General features: G+C 57.4%; 2 protein-coding genes and 1 non-coding gene across 5 annotated transcripts; all 3 read left to right on the top strand.

Annotated features, from left to right (window-relative positions):
- Positions 1-2,425: 2,425 nt before the first annotated feature.
- ATN1 (atrophin 1) lies at positions 2,426-14,352 on the top strand. 2 transcript variants are annotated; one of them, XM_057701709.1, is made up of 10 exons: positions 2,426-2,730; positions 7,088-7,274; positions 7,552-7,689; positions 7,835-7,948; positions 8,668-10,646; positions 10,786-11,008; positions 11,399-12,095; positions 12,982-13,125; positions 13,450-13,630; positions 13,797-14,352. In XM_057701709.1, exons 2-10 carry the CDS (start codon positions 7,248-7,250, stop codon positions 13,828-13,830), a joined length of 3,537 nt encoding a protein of 1,178 aa, XP_057557692.1. In that variant the 5' UTR covers positions 2,426-2,730; positions 7,088-7,247; the 3' UTR covers positions 13,831-14,352. The 2 variants fall into 2 exon arrangements, with proteins under 2 accessions (XP_057557692.1, XP_057557691.1); XM_057701708.1 differs by having other exon boundaries at positions 2,428-2,730; positions 8,665-10,646.
- A 136-nt stretch (positions 14,353-14,488) lies between these two features.
- C12H12orf57 (chromosome 12 C12orf57 homolog) lies at positions 14,489-17,408 on the top strand. Of its 2 annotated transcripts, none has more exons than XM_057701711.1 (3): positions 14,489-15,727; positions 16,222-16,398; positions 17,170-17,408. In XM_057701711.1, the coding sequence occupies exons 2-3, from the start codon at positions 16,275-16,277 to the stop codon at positions 17,319-17,321; spliced, it is 276 nt and encodes a 91-aa protein (XP_057557694.1). In that variant the 5' UTR covers positions 14,489-15,727; positions 16,222-16,274; the 3' UTR covers positions 17,322-17,408. The 2 variants fall into 2 exon arrangements, with proteins under 2 accessions (XP_057557694.1, XP_057557693.1); XM_057701710.1 differs by having other exon boundaries at positions 14,489-15,925.
- On the top strand, positions 15,552-15,614 carry LOC130834199 (U7 small nuclear RNA). The gene has a single exon (XR_009048592.1). It is a non-coding gene; the product is annotated as a U7 small nuclear RNA (small nuclear RNA).
- Positions 17,409-17,999: the final 591 nt, after the last annotated feature.

Genomic DNA, 17,999 nt, shown 5'->3' with positions numbered 1-17,999 from the left:
TCCCATTTCTACCAATGCCTAATTTTTTCTTTTAGGCTCAGATATGTCACCATCCTAGCCCATCCCTTAGTGGTTAAAAAAGGAGGGAGAAGAGCTCAGCCTGGAAGGGAGCTGGGAAGAGCTTGGGCCAGGGCCCAGTGGGGGACTGAACTGAGCAGGGTGGACAGAGAGGAAATGCAATGGCGGGGGGGCACAACAGGGAGAGGAGGAGTCTTGGAACAAAGTTGGGGGGTGGGGAGAAGGAGCCGGGGTTCTCCTAGGGCACAGAGGAAGGGAGTGGGCAGCGGGGGCGGGTGGGGTGGAGCTGTCTGGAAAGCCCTGAGGGATAAGGAAGGTGGACCTCGGATAATAAAGTGAGTGCCAACCAATTCCAGAGTCTGAAGAGTGGTGATTCACTCCTAGGCCAGGGAAGCCTTCCTGCGCAGGATCCCGGTGCCACAGAATCCAGTTAGAGCTTCTGGGTATTCCTAGAACTTGGCTGAGCCTGGCCCAGGGAAATATGAGGCAAAATCTACTAGTTGCTACAGAGCCAAGCTCCTTCTCAGGAGGCTGGGGGGATCCTGCCTTCAGGGCCCACCCTGGGCCTCTAGCTGGCCTGCTTGCACACGCACCCCACCCCCACCCCAAATCTGGAGCGCTATTGAGGGCTCCCAATCCAGACTCTGGCTCCAGCTCTTCCTGTTTCCCAGCCTGCCTCCCTCCCATTCTCTGGCCTTCCCAATCTCTGCTGCCAAAAATCACCCAGCGTCTTGGTGTCCTTTGTCCTGAGAGATGTTGCTGCGGTGTGGGGCAGGGAAAGAGCCCAGGAGGCTCTGCGGGGTTGGGCGGACTGGGGGTGCTGGCCTCCTGGCTGAAGACTGGGAGTGGCTGGGGACTCTCGGGGCAGAGGCTGCCTGGAGAGCGGTCTGTGATGGGATTGGGGAACCAGGGCACCTGGGGTTGTCTCCACATGGAGCCTAATCCCCACCCGGCCCTTTCCCTGTAGCTCAAAGTACCATGAGTGATGACTTGGAACAGATTTGAGAAGGAAAATGGAGCTGCTACCAGCCAGATGTTGTCCCAATCCCATAAACGAATGCTCGAATGCTTGTTCTCCCCCATTCCTACCATTTCCTTCTACTGCTTTCCCTTCCCCTCTCCAGTAGCTTGCCCTCCCCAACACTGAATTTCCCTCCACCAAAGGCCTGCTCTATCTTACATTTCTTTCTATCTTCTTTACCCCGCCTTCCACCCCCACCCCACTCCATCTACATTGTCTTGCCAAGCAAAACCCTCTTCAGCTCTTTTGGAAACCCCCACCCCTGGAATCCAGCCATGCCCAGGTCTTCCACCTTCCTCTCCCACCCAGAACCCAATCCCGCCCCCCCCACCCCCCCAACTCAATCCCCGGGGGAATCTACATCTGGCCCCACCTCCTCCATCCTTTCTTAAGGTTCCTCTTGCTTTCCCTTCTCTCTCCACAGGACATTTCTAGACTTGTCACTCCCCCAAATTCTTATATTCCCTATTCTTTCCCCAACACCAATCACCCCCAAACTCCACTCTCCTCCAGAAACCCCATATATATCTCCATCTTTTCAATTTCTTCCCCTCCTTATGGCCCCAAACTTCCATCCATTCTCTCACAAATGCCCTCCCAAACCTCTTCTGCTACGTCTGCCACAGACGCTGTCACCCCAACCTTCTTTCACCTCCCCTTGCCACACACCTCACTGCCCCCAAGGCCCCCAAGAAGCTCCATCCCTCCAAGCTAACCCCATTACCCCATCTCTGCCACACACTCAGCCTCCCCCCTCACCTCTACCACACACCCTTTGGCCCCCAAACTTCTCCAGCCTCCCCCATAACTGCCCGGACAACCCACGGCCCCTCCTAACTAGCCCTCTCCCGCGCCAGGCCCGCGGGCTCCCCGCATTCCGCCTGGGCGAACCCCTCCCCGCGCCCCGGCCCCCTCGGCCTCGCTCTCGGCCAACTCGCACGGCGCCTCCCCCTCTCCCCCCTCCTCGCCGCTCGCCTCGCGCTCCCTCCCTCGCGGCTCCCTCCCGGCCCCTCTCTCCTCCGTTCCTCCGCGCTCCCTCCTTCTCCCTCTTCCTCCCTTCTCCCATCCCCCTCTCCCAAGCTCCCTCCCTTCGCCGTCCGCTTTCCCGTGCGAGTCGCCGGACGCGCCGCCCAACCCGCCATCCCGCAGCCCCGCGTCGGGCCGGGGCCTGGGGCCGGGACCCGCTTCGGGGGGACCGGGGGCCTCGGGGAGGGGCCAGGAGGGGGCGAGGGAGACGACCGCCCGGGAAGGGGCGGGGGCCGCGGGCGGAGGCCGCCCAGGGGGCCGGGGATCGCGCGAGTGCGGGCTGCGCGGGGCGGGCGCGGGCGGCGGGTCGGAGCCGCGCGGAGCGCCGGCTGGGCCGCGGGGGCGGGCGGCGGCGCGGCGGGGGCGGGCGCCGCGGCCCGGGCGTTCCGGGTGGCCGGGGAAGGCGGCGGGCCTGGGGAGGGGCCGAGCGAGATTGGGGATCGGGATTTGCTCCGGAGGCCGGCGGGCGATTGGGGCCAGGTGGGGTAAAAGGGGGGATGGGGGCCGCCCTCCGGGGGGGTCGGGGCCGCCGCCGCCGCCGTCGCGGCGGCGACTGAAGCCGGGAAGAGGAGAGGGGGGCGGGGGAGCGGCCGCCGCCGCCCCCCGGAGGCGCCGGAGCCGCGAATCCGGCTCGCAGCCAGCCAGCCGTCCCGAGCTACAACCAGGTAAGATCTGCTGCCGCTCGGGCCTCGGGCCCGCCAGGGTTCTGGCTCACGGCTCCCCACCCCCACCCCTACCAGCTCCCCCTCCCGCCGCCGCCGCCTCCATTTGTTATTTTCCCGGATCTGGTCCCCCACTGCGGGCACTGCCTGGCCTGAGGCTGGGGGCTCAGGGGGTGGGGCCGGCCCCCGAGGAGGGATGGGGGCCGGGGCACCCGGAGGATCGGGCAAGATGGGGGGAGGTGGGAGGATCTCAGGAGGAGGGCTGATGGGGCAGGAGGGTAGCCAGGACCCCGGGACCCAAAGCGGAACCCGGAGGTGCAGGGTTGGCGGAGGAAAACCGGGATGCCTGTGAGGGGTCTTCGGGGCGAGGGCAAAAAGGAATGGAGAGATGGCAGCGAGGCGGGGCGTGAGGACTCCAGGAAAAGCCCCAAAGGCCCAGAACCCGGGTTTCAGAGCCCAGGGTTCGGGTGCCAGGTATAGAAGGGAGGTGGGAAATGGGGAAGGGGTGTGGTAGGTGGAAAGAGAGGGGCTGTAGCTGATGAGGGAGGAGAATGGAACCTGGGGAAATGGGAGCTCTGAGAGGGCCCAGGAGAGGGCCACCTTTGAGAAAAAGAACCCAGCGTGTTCCTGGGTGGAAGTGGGAAGGTGATGCCTTTGTGACTCAATTATTTCCCCTACCCTGGGTCACCTTTGACCTTGTTTTTCCAATCTCAGACATAGGTGCTTCTTGGGAGGGTCACGCTGGGGCCCAGTAGTGTGGGTCCTGCAGCTGATGAGGAGGAGGACTGGAACCCTGAAGGGAGAGTGAGGGAGGAAGGGTTTCTAGGAGGGCGGCAACAGAGGAGAGAATTGGGCAATCTTTTAGGCACTCCAAACAAGTTGTGACCCCCACCCTCAAATCCCCAGAGCACCCACTGCCCCTCTAGCTGCTGTTTCCTTAAGATTTTCATTACTGTTTTGTGATTGAAGATTTCCCTTTGTGCATGGACTTATTTCTACTGGGGTAGGTACTCTTAAGCTCCCTTCCCTGAGGGTGCTATAGGAGGACAGGAGTTGCTTTGGCAACTGGAGGGGGAGTGGCTGGCAGATGGACCCCTGGGATGGACTCTTGAGGGGCAGGTTTTGCCATTTCGTTGCCATGGCAATGATCCAGCAGGATGTCTAATAGTTGGGGGTTCAGAATCTTGATTGGGCTTCAGCCTTTGGCTATGTCCTTGAAACTCTTGGCTGGGTTCTGGAGGATGTTTCTGCTGCTACTGGTGGAGAGGAGGTTCCCCAAGGGGTCCATTCCCTTCCATCCAGCTGTCTTTGGGAACAGGTAGACATATTACTTGCAGGTCTTAGGTGTTTCTCCAAGTCCCTCCCCTTAGGCATGGTGGGATAGAAATGCTCCCATTCCAAGTTATACCATCTTTTGGCGGTTCATTATTAGGGACTTTTTTGTATACAGTAGTCTTTTTGCTTCTTTGCACAGATATTCTTCCATTTTCTTAAACTTGAGTCTTCCTTCCCAAGTATCCCTTTTCCTCTTTCCCAGACTATCCCCACAGTGACCCCTTCCCTCAGCTAACCTTCGACCTTCTATTTCTCTGACCTTGTAGGAATGGATGGGCTTTCCATGCCCATTGCAGGTGAGGGTGGCCCAGGGGAGAGGGCTGTGGAACAGCCTAGTGTAGTGGAAATACTCCAGAACAGGAGCCGGGAGACCTGGGTCTAGTCCTGGCTGTACCTCTAACTAATTGTGACCTTGGGCAAGTCAGTCCTTTTTCTTTGAGCCTCGGCTTCATTGTCAGATGAAGGGGTTATAGATAAGATGATATCTGAGGCCCCTCTGACAACAGTAGATTCTAAGGTTTAGGCCAGTGCCTTGTTATCTGTTGGTCTGGGCTGCATTGTTATCTAGGACTGGTTTGTTAGTCTGGCAGGTCTGGAATGATGGTGGGGGGCTGGGCCAGTGATCCTAAAATCACCTGCAAGCCCATCCTAGAAAGCCTTGTGCCTCGAGTGTATTCCTTCTGACATCCTCCTCATATTTCTTCCTTAATTTCACTTCCTGTTCTTACTTAGAGACTCTTTCCCTATTTTCATGTTTCTACATCCCCAATCTGGCCTTTATCATTTTGCTTTTTCAGTAAGGTGCTGAAGGTGAATGTGCTTAGTGTTTTGCAGACACATAGTAGGTGCTTTATAGATTGGAGTTATAGTGACTGGCTACTAGGGCGGGAAGGAGGGCAGCTCAGCTTGTTGGTGCTAAAACATGCTCCAGGTTCAGGAATGTATATATAACCTAACCCTACCTCCTCTTCTCTCCTGCCACTCCTTCTCCCCAGGGTCACCTACCCTTTTGTGACTGCTTTTCTCCTTCAGAGCTACTCATTGCTAATTTTATCAGATTTCAACTGATTAAAAAAGTTGAGCTGGGGAGGGGCACACTAAGCTTGCTCTGTTCTTCAGGTACATCCCTGCCTTTCTCTGACCTTTTGGATCCCCTGACTCTCACTGACCTTGAACAGGTTCTGTGATAGGAAGGAGAGATGAGCACTCTCCTTTAAGGGGCTGGCAGAGACACACCAGTCCCAGTCATCTCTCTTGTGCTTTTGTGAAGATTGTTTTCCCCTTTTGTTATGTAGGGTTTTGTTGGTTGGGCTTTGGGGGGTTGGCAATATTTGAAAACCAATTTACACAGCAACTCAAAAATGTGGTAATAGTTGTAGTGGAAGAGAAATGGCCAGTATACTGGGCAGAGCATCACTTGTAAGTTCAGAAGACCTGGGGCTCCATCCCAGGTATTTTGTGACTCTAAGTAAATTGTTACTAAGGTTTCTGGAAAGGTTAGGCTCACCCCTCACTGCACGCCTCGTACGGTTCAGTAGAGTTGAGTGAGAGGTAATTACTCTGTATTCCTTGGGAAAAATATGCTACAGGATGTAGAAATGCCATTTCCCTAGCCAGACCTCCTAACTCAGAATAGGTGGCTAAGCCTACTCCATTCCCACCGAGGCCAGCACACTTCATTCAAGAAGACCTACTGAGGGCTTCCTAGGTGGCGCAGTGGTTAAGAATCCGCCTGCCAATGCAGAGGTCACAGGTTCAATCCCAGCTCCAGGAAGATCCCACATGCCGCGGAGCAATTAAGCCCGTGTGCCCAAAAAAAAAAAAAAAAAAAGAAGACCTACTGAAGTTAGTGGGTTTAAAGGTCAGCAGCAAGAACAGACCACAACACCCATATATACGTGACATCTGTGGGAGATACAGAAAGGAAGAAAACAATAAGAAGATATCACTTTTGCTCTCAAAAGATCTTATGGTTAGTAATATGGAGAGTTGTGACACTTAGCAAGAAATACAAGTGCAAATGAAAATTGCTGACTATGTAGATAGGGATATATAAAGAAATATAAAGGTATATTGATAGGCTGTGAGGAGGTGTGAGTCACTGTCTAAACCAGGTGGGAGCATAGGCTTACATATGTGTAAATCTGTGTTGTTTGCTCACTGATATTCACTGATTTGGTTGGTAGAGCGAGAGCCCTGGCTTTTCCTCTAGCCTTAGGGAACCGAAGCATTAGAGCAGGAGATTTATGAGACTCTCAAAATTGAAGTTCTGCACTTTGGGGATACCTAGATTTGGTCTTGGGATTGGTAGGGCTGTGCGCCTTTGCTGTAGAATGGGACATTGTTCTCCCACCTACTTGGATGAGAAAAATGATTCTTTTCATATCTCTAGGACTGATCTAGGCCTTCTGAGAATTCTCCCCATCAACTTCTGATGAGAGTACAGCTAAGTACTCAAGAAAAAGCATGGGCTTTGAAGTCAGGGGGGTGGGGCTTGATTCTGGTGCTGTCACTGGTTCCTCACTGTATTTATCACATGAAGTTGGGCAAGTCACAACCACAGTCTTTGAGCCTCGGTTTCCTCACCTGTATAACAGGGAAAATAAGAATACCTCCTTTTCAGGGTTGGTTGTAAATATTCAATGAAATTGTAAATGTAAGGGCTTGACATAAAGAAGGGACTTAGTAAATTAGCTAGTACTTCAGCTACATTCCTTTGTGCTCCTTTGTAAGGCTCTTTGGAACTTGTGTGCATGCACCTATTCCCTAGGGATCACGAGGGTGAAATAGTGTGACCTCCTGGATTGGGGTGCCTAGGTACATCTGAGTTTTCTGCCTTCCCAAGAGATGAAGGGGATGATATTGCCAGCATAGCTGCCCTTACATACAGACAGCTGGGGCAGCCCACGCGCAAGCCAGCAGTGCCTATGGCTGGGCTGCTTTCTCAGCTCCTTAGCAAGCACAGTAGTATCCCCTTCAGACTCTGTTCCCCAGTTTGGAGATTCTGATGGTCTTTTTCCAACAGGCTTCACTGAACACAGACCCTGCAAGGTCCAGGTGTCTGTACTGGAAACTTGGAGATCCTGCTTCCTAGGCCACACCTGTGGGGAGCTTTGGGTGAAGCAGATAAGTTTCTCTATTCAGCTGCCCAGGCGGAGGAGAATGGGGTCTCCACAGCCTGAAGAATGAAGACACGACAGAATAAAGACTCAGTAAGTAGGAGCTAAAGTGAGAGACACGAAAGATCAGGGGTAGGGAAGCTTCTGGCCTGTCCCAGGGCCCAGTCTACCCCTGCCACCTGCCTCCACTCTTTCCTCCCTCTCTTCTACCGCCAGACAGCACCCTGCCCCCCCAACCAGCAGCCAAGCCTGGATTTGAACCCCATCCTTCTGTGACACCCACTGGAGGGGAAGAATAGAAATAAGGTACATGATAAAGTGAGATGCAGTGCAGAAAACAACATTATTTGCTTTCTTCCTTCTCTCTCAGATGTCAATGAGGAGTGGACGGAAGAAAGAGGCCCCTGGGCCCCGGGAAGAGCTGAGATCGAGGGGCCGGGCCTCCCCTGGAGGGGTCAGCACGTCCAGCAGTGATGGCAAAGCCGAGAAGTCTAGGCAGACGGCCAAGGTATTCTGTCCCCGTGTCCTGCCACAGGATGCCTGGGCACCGGGGCTGATGGTGTATGTGTGTGTTGTGGGGAGCTTCCTGTCTGGCCCAGGGTACTGGTGGAGCTCGGGAGGTATAAAACAGGAATTTTCTTTCTCTCTAACAGAAGGCCCGAGTAGAGGAAGCCTCCACCCCAAAGGTCAGCAAGCAGGGCCGGAGTGAGGAGATCTCAGAGAGTGAAAGTGAAGAGACCAACGCACCAAAAAAGACCAAAACGGAGGTGGGAGACCCTTGCAGCTATCCTGACCCATTTTCTGGCCATTGTTTCACCCAAACTTCCTTTCACTCCCAATTCTTATTTTAATTTTGCCTGGAATATGAGAGAAAAGTCTTATGCTAGTGCTTATTAAAATACCCTGTCTATATGTCAGTCAGATCTTTAGGGCTTTGGCCAGACTGTCAGATGACCAGGCAGGGCCAGAAGGGGACTGGAAGAGCGTAGGGGATTCTAGCCTCTCCTTTTCTAGGTCCTGGTTTTCATGCAGGAGCTGGGGAGGAGATCCAGGGTGAGAAGTCTTAGTGGAAGGAACAAATAAATCATAAGGAGCATGCACAAGTGGTCTTTTTAAGAACCAGTGGTTTCTGGGGTGTTTAGTTAAAGGGGTAGATGAGATGAGAGGATGGCAGGTGAGCTGGTGGAAGACACGGATTTGGGTTCCACTGTGGGTTGGGAGAAGGTGCTAGAGATGGACACTTGAGGAAGGAACAGGGTTTTCCATGGAGGAACTCAGTCGCCTGCTGGGGAGCAGCAGAGACTGTGGGGAGAGTGGAGGAATCCCTGGATGGCAGGGAGGTGGGATTGAGCAAGAGTACTCATCGCATCGTGGTACCGTGGTGTGCTGTGAGCGGGAGATTATTTTGTGCGAGGGAGGCCCCAAATCCAGGGGAAGCAAGGAAGGAAAAGCAAAGGGAAAAACGGCCCTCCCTCTTCTACAGCAGGAGCTCCCTCGGCCACAGTCCCCCTCGGATCTGGATAGTTTGGATGGGCGGAGCCTCAATGATGATGGCAGCAGTGACCCGAGGGATATCGACCAGGATAACCGAAGCACGTCCCCCAGCATCTACAGCCCTGGAAGTGTGGAGAATGACTCCGACTCATCTTCTGGCCTGTCCCAGGGCCCAGCCCGCCCCTACCACCCACCTCCACTCTTTCCTCCCTCCCCTCCACCGCCAGACAGCACCCCCCGACAGCCAGAGCCTGGCTTTGAACCCCATCCTTCTGTGACACCCACTGGATATCATGCTCCCATGGAGCCCCCCACATCTCGAATGTTCCAGGCTCCTCCAGGCGCCCCTCCCCCTCATCCACAGCTCTATCCTGGGGGCGCTGGAGGAGTTTTGTCTGGACCCCCAATGGGTCCCAAGGTGGGAGGGGCTGCCTCTTCAGTGGGGGCCCCTAGTGGGGGTAAGCAGCACCCCCCACCCACCACCCCCATTTCAATATCAAGCTCTGGGGCTGGTGGTGCTCCCCCAACAAAGCCGCCTAACACTCCAGCCGGTGGTGGGAACCTACCATCTGCTCCACCACCAGCCACCTTCCCCCATGTGACACCAAACCTGCCTCCCCCACCTGCCCTGAGACCCCTTAACAACGCGTCAGCCTCTCCTCCTGGCCTGGGGGCCCAGCCGCTACCTGGGCATCTGCCCTCTCCCCATGCCATGGGGCAGGGTATGGGTGGACTTCCTCCTGGCCCAGAGAAGGGCCCTACCCTTGCTCCCTCACCCCACCCTTTGCCCCCTGCATCCTCCTCTTCTGCTCCCGCCCCACCAATGAGGTATCCTTATTCATCCTCTAGTAGCAGCTCTGCAGCAGCCTCCTCTTCCAGTTCTTCTGCCTCTGCCTCTGCCTCTCAGTACCCAGCTTCCCAGGCACTGCCCAGTTATCCCCACTCCTTCCCTCCCCCCACCAGCCTCTCTGTCTCCAATCAGCCACCCAAGTATACTCAGCCTTCTCTCCCATCCCAAGCTGTGTGGAGCCAGGGTCCCCCCCCACCTCCCCCCTATGGCCGCCTCTTAGCCAACAGCAGTGCCCACCCAGGCGCCCTCCCTCCTTCAGCTGGAGGCCAGTCCACTGCCCACCCACCAGCCCCCACACATCACCATCACCACCAGCAGCAGCAGCAGCAGCAGCAGCATCATGGGGGCTCCGGGCCCCCTCCACCTGGAGCATACCCTCATCCCCTGGAGAGCGGCAGCTCCCACCACGCACACCCCTATGCCATGTCTCCCTCCCTGGGGTCTCTGAGGCCCTACCCACCAGGGCCAGCACACCTGCCCCCACCTCACAGCCAGGTGTCCTACAGCCAAGCAGGTCCCAACGGCCCGCCAGCCTCTTCCTCTTCCAATTCCTCTTCCTCCTCTCAAGGGTCATACCCGTGTTCACACCCCTCTCCTTCCCAGGGCCCCCAAGGGGCGCCCTACCCCTTCCCACCGGTGCCTCCCGTCACCACCTCCTCCGCTACACTTTCCACGGTCATTGCCACAGTGGCTTCCTCGCCAGCGGGCTACAAAACAGCCTCCCCACCTGGGCCCCCACCCTATGGCAAGCGAGCCCCGTCCCCAGGGGCCTACAAGACAGCCACCCCACCCGGATACAAGCCGGGCTCGCCGCCCTCCTTCCGGACGGGGACCCCACCGGGCTACCGAGGCGCCTCGCCGCCCGCAGGCCCAGGGACCTTCAAGCCGGGCTCGCCCACGGTGGGGTCCGGGCCGATGCCGCCTGCGGGGCCCTCGGGCCTGTCATCCCTGCCACCACCGCCTGCGGCCCCCGCGTCAGGGCCTCCGCTGAGCGCCGCGCAGATCAAACAGGAGCCGGCGGAGGAATATGAGACCCCGGAGAGCCCGGCGCCCCCGGCCCGCAGCCCCTCGCCCCCTCCCAAGGTGGTAGACGTGCCCAGCCACGCTAGCCAGTCGGCCAGGTGAGCCGCCGGGACGGGGAGGCGGGGGACGGGCCTCGAGTTCGTGTGGTGCTTTTCAAAGTGCTCCAGACCCTGGTCTCGGCCGCTGGAGCGTGGCCGCTCGCAGGGGCTGAGTGCGCGCTGCCTCCGCGCCCGGCAGGTTCAACAAACACCTGGACCGCGGCTTTAACTCGTGCGCGCGCAGCGACCTGTACTTCGTGCCGCTGGAGGGCTCTAAGCTGGCCAAGAAGCGGGCCGACCTGGTGGAGAAGGTGCGGCGCGAGGCCGAGCAGCGCGTGCGCGAAGAAAAGGAGCGCGAGCGCGAGCGGGAACGCGAGAAAGAGCGCGAGCGCGAGAAGGAGCGTGAGCTGGAACGCAGCGTGGTGAGTGCGTCACCGCGCGCGCCGCCCGCCTCTGGCCCGCCCTTTACGCGACTCAGGGAGGCTCGAGGGGTCGGGATGGGGGTCATGCGCCACCTGTCGGAGAGGAGGAGCCATTGCGGCCCAGGAAATGGAGACCAAAGGATTCCAGCCGGAGGACTTGCATCTCTGGGCTGGAGGAAGGCAAGCTCAGGTCAGAGTACCTGTGGATCGTAGGAAGTGCCACTAACCTACATAGCAAGAGAAGGGGCAGGGAAATCCCTGGCAGGCCGAGTTCCAATAAGTTGAGGCTTTAGGCATTCAGGTGCTGAGACAAATGAGCAGCTAAGGACCAGGATCAGCCACCTCTTTCCAGCCAACCCTTTTGACCCTGCTTCTCCGTGTATCCCACAGAAGTTGGCTCAGGAGGGCCGTGCTCCAGTGGAGTGCCCATCTCTTGGCCCAGTGCCCCATCGCCCTCCATTTGAGCCGGGCAGTGCTGTGGCTACAGTGCCCCCCTACCTGGGTCCCGACACTCCAGCCTTGCGCACCCTCAGTGAATACGCACGGCCCCACGTCATGTCTCCTGGAAATCGCAACCATCCATTCTACGTGCCCCTGGGGGCAGTGGACCCGGGGCTCCTGGGTTACAATGTCCCAGCCCTTTACAGCAGTGACCCAGCAGCCCGGGAGAGGGAGCGGGAAGCCCGTGAACGAGACCTGCGTGACCGCCTCAAGCCTGGCTTCGAGGTGAAGCCCAGTGAGCTGGAACCCCTACACGGGGTCCCTGGGCCAGGCCTGGATCCCTTCCCCCGACATGGGGGCCTGGCTCTGCAGCCTGGCCCACCTGGCTTGCACCCTTTCCCCTTTCATCCGAGCCTGGGGCCCCTGGAGAGAGAACGTCTAGCGCTGGCAGCTGGGCCAGCCCTGCGGCCTGACATGTCCTACGCAGAGCGTCTGGCAGCTGAGAGGCAGCACGCAGAAAGGGTGGCCGCCCTGGGCAACGACCCGCTGGCCCGGCTGCAGATGCTCAACGTGACCCCCCATCACCACCAGCACTCCCACATCCACTCTCACCTGCACCTCCACCAGCAGGATGCTATCCACGCAGGTGAGACTCGCTTCCTTGCCCAGGCCTTTTGAGGCCACCTTGACCCCTTGGCAAGTGATCGGGCACTTCTCTTCCTCAGGCCAGGACTTCCCTCCCCAGGTCTGGCCTGAGCCTCTCTCCTGAGATAGCTGCCCTGGTCTTTGCCTCCCTAGCCTGTCTCCTCCTGCCCCAGCCTTGCTACAGAGACCCTTCCCCACACCCCAGCCCTCTTCAGGTCTGGCGCCCACCCACGATAGAGGCCCAAGGTGGAAACCTTGGAAGGAACATGATCTTCCCCGCCTCGCAGCCCCTGTCTCTGAGCCCTTCACATAATTGTTTTCTTGCTCCTCTGGATGCAGCTCTATTGTTTCTTGCCATCTTCTCCTCCCCTCCCAGTCGGAGGTGTTTCATGTTCCTCTCTGCCTCTAGATCTGTGACCTTCTAGAAAGAGCCCTGTGGCTCTGGTTGTGCAATCACAGGTGACAATGAGCTTTACTCACTGCCTTCACTGTATTTCTTATTGTCAGAACACTGCCCCGTGTAGCCTCATAGTCACGTTCCTTGCAGGTTCCTTGTGCTATCTCTCTTTTAAGCTCCTCCCTATCTCATTCCCTAAACTTCCTATCCTCGTCCATCTCCTCTCAGCAGTCCACTCCTCCCTCCCTGTTCCTCTGGCCCCTCTGACAACTGTGATCTTCTGTTCTCTGCCATCCATATGTCCCTACTGCAGTGGGATCTTTCCTTGTCCATCTCCCAGGCCCCTAGTTCCTCCATTGGGCCTCAATCCACTGGGTCGCCCTATATTTGATCGTTCACCTCTCTTCCCAGTCATGGATCCCTTCACCCAAATGCATGGTTTTCCCCAAACCTGCCTTCTGGTGACATTGTCCTCTTCTCTACCCTCCAGCCTCTGCCTCGGTGCACCCTCTCATTGACCCCCTGGCCTCAGGGTCTCACCTTACCCGGATCCCCTACCCAGCTGGGACCCTCCCCAACCCCCTTCTTCCTCACCCTCTGCACGAGAACGAAGTTCTTCGTCACCAGCTCTTTGGTAAGGATGGAGGTTGGGGGTGGGGAAGGTCTCATGAGAGAAGGGCAGAAAGGAAGTTTAGGTGGTGGAATTGGTCTGGTTGGGCTTGGGGAGAGATGAGGAGGTGCCCAGAGGAGCTGGGAATGGGAGTAGGAGGGCTGAGGCCCTGTCCAAGAGAGGCACAGGTTTGAGGGCCAGGCTAAGAGGCCTGAATCCTAACCACCCCTGGCAACTGGCAGGACTGGCCATCACCTAAGCTGATTAGTGGCAGTTCCTGTGTATGTAAAGTGGCTGGCTACCTCAGTACCCCATCAGTTATGTGGCCCCTTCGCTTCTTGCCCATAGCTGCTCCTTACCGGGACCTGCCAGCCTCCCTCTCTGCCCCGATGTCAGCAGCTCACCAGCTGCAGGCCATGCACGCGCAGTCCGCTGAGCTGCAGCGCTTGGCGCTGGAGCAGCAGCAGTGGCTGCACGCCCATCACCCGCTGCACAGTGTGCCGCTGCCCGCCCAGGAGGACTACTACAGGTACTGCAGGGCACCCTAGGCCAGGCGGAGGGGATGCAGCTCAGCCCTTGTGGGATGGGGTGTGGCTTCTGTGGGACGGAACACCTCCCCCACCATCCTCTTTGAGAGGGGCCAGGTCGGCATGGACCTGCCTCTCAGTCCCTGCTCTGACCCTCTCTTCCCCCAGTCACCTGAAAAAGGAAAGCGACAAGCCGCTGTAAGACCTGCGATCAAGAGAGCACCCATGGCCCCCCTGCATCTGGACCAAGGAGGCCTCCCTCCTCCCTTGCCACTCAGAGCCCAGGAGGGTGCTGCTCAGTCCCAGGGCCTCGGGCCTCTGGGCAGAAGGAGGGAGGAAGGGACAGGTGGAAGGCCAAGGCTCCAGTGGTGTGCAGAGGCTGGGAGGGGGCGGGGTGGGGGCAGAAAGGGCACAGCATCTTGGACCGGGTCCCTCTCCCTTGGCCCCCGACTTTCTTCCTCCCCCACACCCAACCCCCATGGCCACCGCCTCTCCCCACCCCTTGGTGTGAGTATTTCATCTGTTAGATGTGGCTGTTTTGCGTAGCATCGTGTGCCTCCCCTGCCCCTCCCCAGTCCCCGTGTGCGCGCCCCCACTGCGATGTATGCCCCTTGCCCCTGCCCCACATTAATAATTTATATATATAAATATCTATATGACGCTCTTTAAAAAACATCCCCAACAAAACCAACCAAACAAAAACATCCTCACAACTCCCCAGGAAGATGTCTGTGGCTGTTTCTTTGTGGGCTGTGGGGCGTGGGTGGCGGTGGTGTGGGACTCTGCGCAGCGACGCCTCGAGAGAAAGCTGTGGGACCACCGGCGTCTAGCCCGGAAGTGAGTAGGGCCCCTGGAGAGTTGGAGAGGGGATCTCCAAGAGCCTGGAACCCTGACTCTGCCATAAGGGGTGCTAGTCCTGGCCTTCCTCGCAAGCCTGGGAAGTCAGGATGCTTCTATTCAGCTCTAGGGAACTGCTCAGACTTGGGAGGCGTTTCTGCCACTGGCCCCACAGCTAGGGGCCACCAGAGACCTGAATCCTTTCCGTGAAATAGTTAGAAATGGTGATGAAGTGAAGGTGGAGAGGGCGTGGCTGCAATAAGTTAAAGCGTTCAGAACCCAGGAGTCTTAACCACCTTATGGTTTGAGGAGGGAGTGGGTGCCTATCAACGCCCCAAAGGGAAGGGAAATTAGAGGGCGTTAGCGCACATCCGACACAAAGCCATTTTAGGAAAGTGCAGGAGCTGCTTTAAGCGCCAAGCTTTTATTGCTGGGAATTCCTGGCGTCGTCCTTTAAAACTAAAGGGGAGGGGCTTCCTAGGTGGCGCAGTGGTTAAGAATCCGCCTGCCAATGCAGGGGACACGGGTTGGATCCCCGCTCTAGGAAGATCCCACATGCCGCGGAGCCACTAAGCCCGTGCGCCATGACTATTGAGCCTGCGCTCTAGAGCCCGTGAACCACAACTGTTGAGCCCATGTGCTGCAACTACTGAAGCCCACGCACCTAGAGCCCGTGCTCTGCAACAAGAGAAGCCACGGCAATGAGGAGCCTGCGCACCACAACGAAGAGTAGCCCCCACTCACCGCAACTAAAAAGAACCCCCCCCCCCGCACAGCAAAAAAGACCCAACACAGCCAATAAAATAAATAAATAAGTAAATTTATAAAAAAAACTAAAGGGGAGTGACTGGTTTCTTCCTCAGCCAATCGGCATCGAGTCATTTGCATAGGCCCGTATCAAACGTTCACAAATTCTAGAAACGAATGATTTAAGAGAGTTCTTTAGAATACTATTTTCCTTTCTGAAAATTGCAGTGTGCCTTGTTACTGGTACAGCAATAAGATTCAGGAAACGCCACTCACAGCTCACCCTCACCGATAGTAGAGTTGGTGGATATGCCACCTTCTCTCCAGGCGGCACTCATACAGTGTTACAGCTCTTTTAGAATTTGTCTAGCAGGTTTTCCGGTCCAGCACCGGAAAACCCCCTTTCTATAAGTCGTTTTTAACAAAAGAAAGACTTTGGTGTTTGGAAGATGGTGGTCGTCTGTGGAAGTGGTGTAGTTTCAGGAGTGCCGGTGATTCCCGAGAGTTAAAAGCGGGTAGGGGGGAATTCTCTCCGGTGGCTTCCGGCCTCGGTTGATGCAGCTTCCCTTCCGCTCTCGCCCGTTTGGAGAGTCGTTCTAGGAGACCGCTCGCTTCTCCGGAGCGTTTACCCTGGCAGCGCTGCACGTGCATCTTTTGTCCTATGGCGTCTGCCTCGGCCCAGGCTGCCGCCTTGAGCGCCGAGCAGGCCAAGGGTGAGAAGCCTCCAGGTTGCCCGGTGGGCTTCCTGCGGGAGGGGGGGGGGGGGGGAGATATGGCACGAGAGACGAGGCTGCGTTCGCCAGCGAATGGTGGTCGTGCGGTACCGTACTCTGTCATGCAAGAGGGGTGTTTGCTCGTAGAGCGAGGGATTCGGGGGACGAGTTCGTCGGGTTACTACGGGTTCAATCCGCTAATTCTCTGCTCTCTTCTTTCGCGCTGTCGGTTGGGCCGGCTGGGCGTGCTCCGATGCCTACCGGGGCCTCCTTCCTGGCATGCATCTGCCGCGCAGTGGTCCTGGCCGAGGTGATCCAGGCGTTCTCGGCCCCGGAGAACGCCGTGCGCATGGACGAGGCTCGGGACAATGCGTGTAACGACATGGGCAAGATGCTGCAATTCGTGCTGCCCGTGGCCACGCAGATTCAGCAGGAGGTTATCAAAGCCTATGGCTTCAGCTGCGACGGGGAAGGTGGGTCGGACAGGGGTCGGGGGTGCACTGCATCGAGGATGGATCCGTTGGGTCCCTGAGCCGTCGTCCCTTTTCTCGCCACACGGCGGCAGCCACAATCTAACTGTATTGGCACTCCGAGCCCAGGGTCTACTGTGAACTTGAGCCAAGCGAAGTCTTAAGTGCATTTTGTAGTTACCATTAATTATACTGTTATCCCATTTGAACATGAGGAAACAGACGATAGTATTAAACCAAGTGCTGGAGGTTACAGCATAGCTGGATCTGAATCCCGTTCTGATGGCTTTTATTGAGATGTCTGCATGACAGCACACTTCTGCATCCCCTCTAATGTGTTTCAGCTAATCTGTTTGAGGGTTCGCAGTTCAGTTTCTTTGGTGAGATCATGGTGTTCCCCAAGGGTGATTGTTGATTCAGCCCAGCTGGCCCACGGCCCTCCTGTGTCCTGGTTATAGACTGGTGATCTCGTCGGTGTGCATCCTTTGGGCTCTTGTGATTAAATTGCTAATATGGTTCACCTGATTGTGGGAAGCACACTGCTTTGGGATATTTTCATTCACTGCATCCCATCCAGTTGTGCCCCAGTGTAGACCAGGAAGTAGTTGATCTAAACCACACAGGGCAGAGGCCTGCCTATGTCTTGTTTTGCAGACAGCTACCTGGGGCCAGAGGGAGAGCAGCCAGTGACTCAGGCTCAAGCTGCCCCCTCCTGCCACCTTGGGCACATTGGTCCCCTGGGGGTGTGGATTGATGCTCTGTTCCCCTTTGCAGGTGTCCTTAAGTTTGCCCGCTTGGTCAAGTCTTACGAAGCCCAGGATCCTGAGATTGCCAGCCTGTCAGGCAAGCTGAAGGCGCTGTTCCTGCCGCCCATGACCCTGCCACCCCATGGGCCTGCTTCGGGTGGCAGCGTGGCCGCCTCCTGAGCACCCCCCCCCCCACCACCACCATGACACTGCTGGGGGAGGGAAGACCTTGGTGTTCTGGAGGATAATAAATGTGCCTGTGACTTAGCCTGGCATCTGTCTTTTGTGATCCTGACAGCCTTGGCATCTCTTTTGTGATCCTGCTCCGTCTCCCTGTCCAGATCCTTCCTGTGCTCCTGCTGGGCCCACCCGGCTCCAGGCAGAGTGGGAGGGTGGGCCAGCCCCTCAACCCCCTGGGTGGGGGGCCTGCAGAGGCAGCACCTCCTCTGAGGAGTGGGGCTTCCTGGGCTTTTCCCGAGGCCCCTTGGCTTCTGTGTGCTGGGAGGCTCCCCCATGGGTTGGTGCTCCCTTGGTCAGGGTTAATTCCTGGTCTTTGCCCGCAGCAGCCACCCTCCCACAGCCCTGTTGGCTCCAGCGCCAGGTGGAGCTCCAGGTGGCTCCTCCCTTCCCCAGGGAAGGAGGCGGGGGACAGGAGGGCGGCCGCTGGACTGCCACCTCCTGGGGCTGGAGGGAGAAGCCAGATGCTGTGGGCGGTCTGAGGCCAGCCCCTCCCCACCTGTCCCCTTTCCAGGATTATTTAGTCCAGGGGCTTTTTCCTGCAGTGCCTTTGGCCTGGCGAGCAGCATCGAGATGAAAGTGGCTGTGTTCTGAGTGTTTTTCCTCACCTGACTCGGGCCT

The sequence above is a fragment of the Hippopotamus amphibius genome, chromosome 12 (genome assembly GCF_030028045.1).
Source record: "Hippopotamus amphibius kiboko isolate mHipAmp2 chromosome 12, mHipAmp2.hap2, whole genome shotgun sequence".
NCBI lineage: Eukaryota > Metazoa > Chordata > Mammalia > Artiodactyla > Hippopotamidae > Hippopotamus > Hippopotamus amphibius.
The sequence above is the reverse complement of the archived record's forward strand: the minus strand, read 5'-3'. Positions and strand labels throughout refer to the sequence as shown.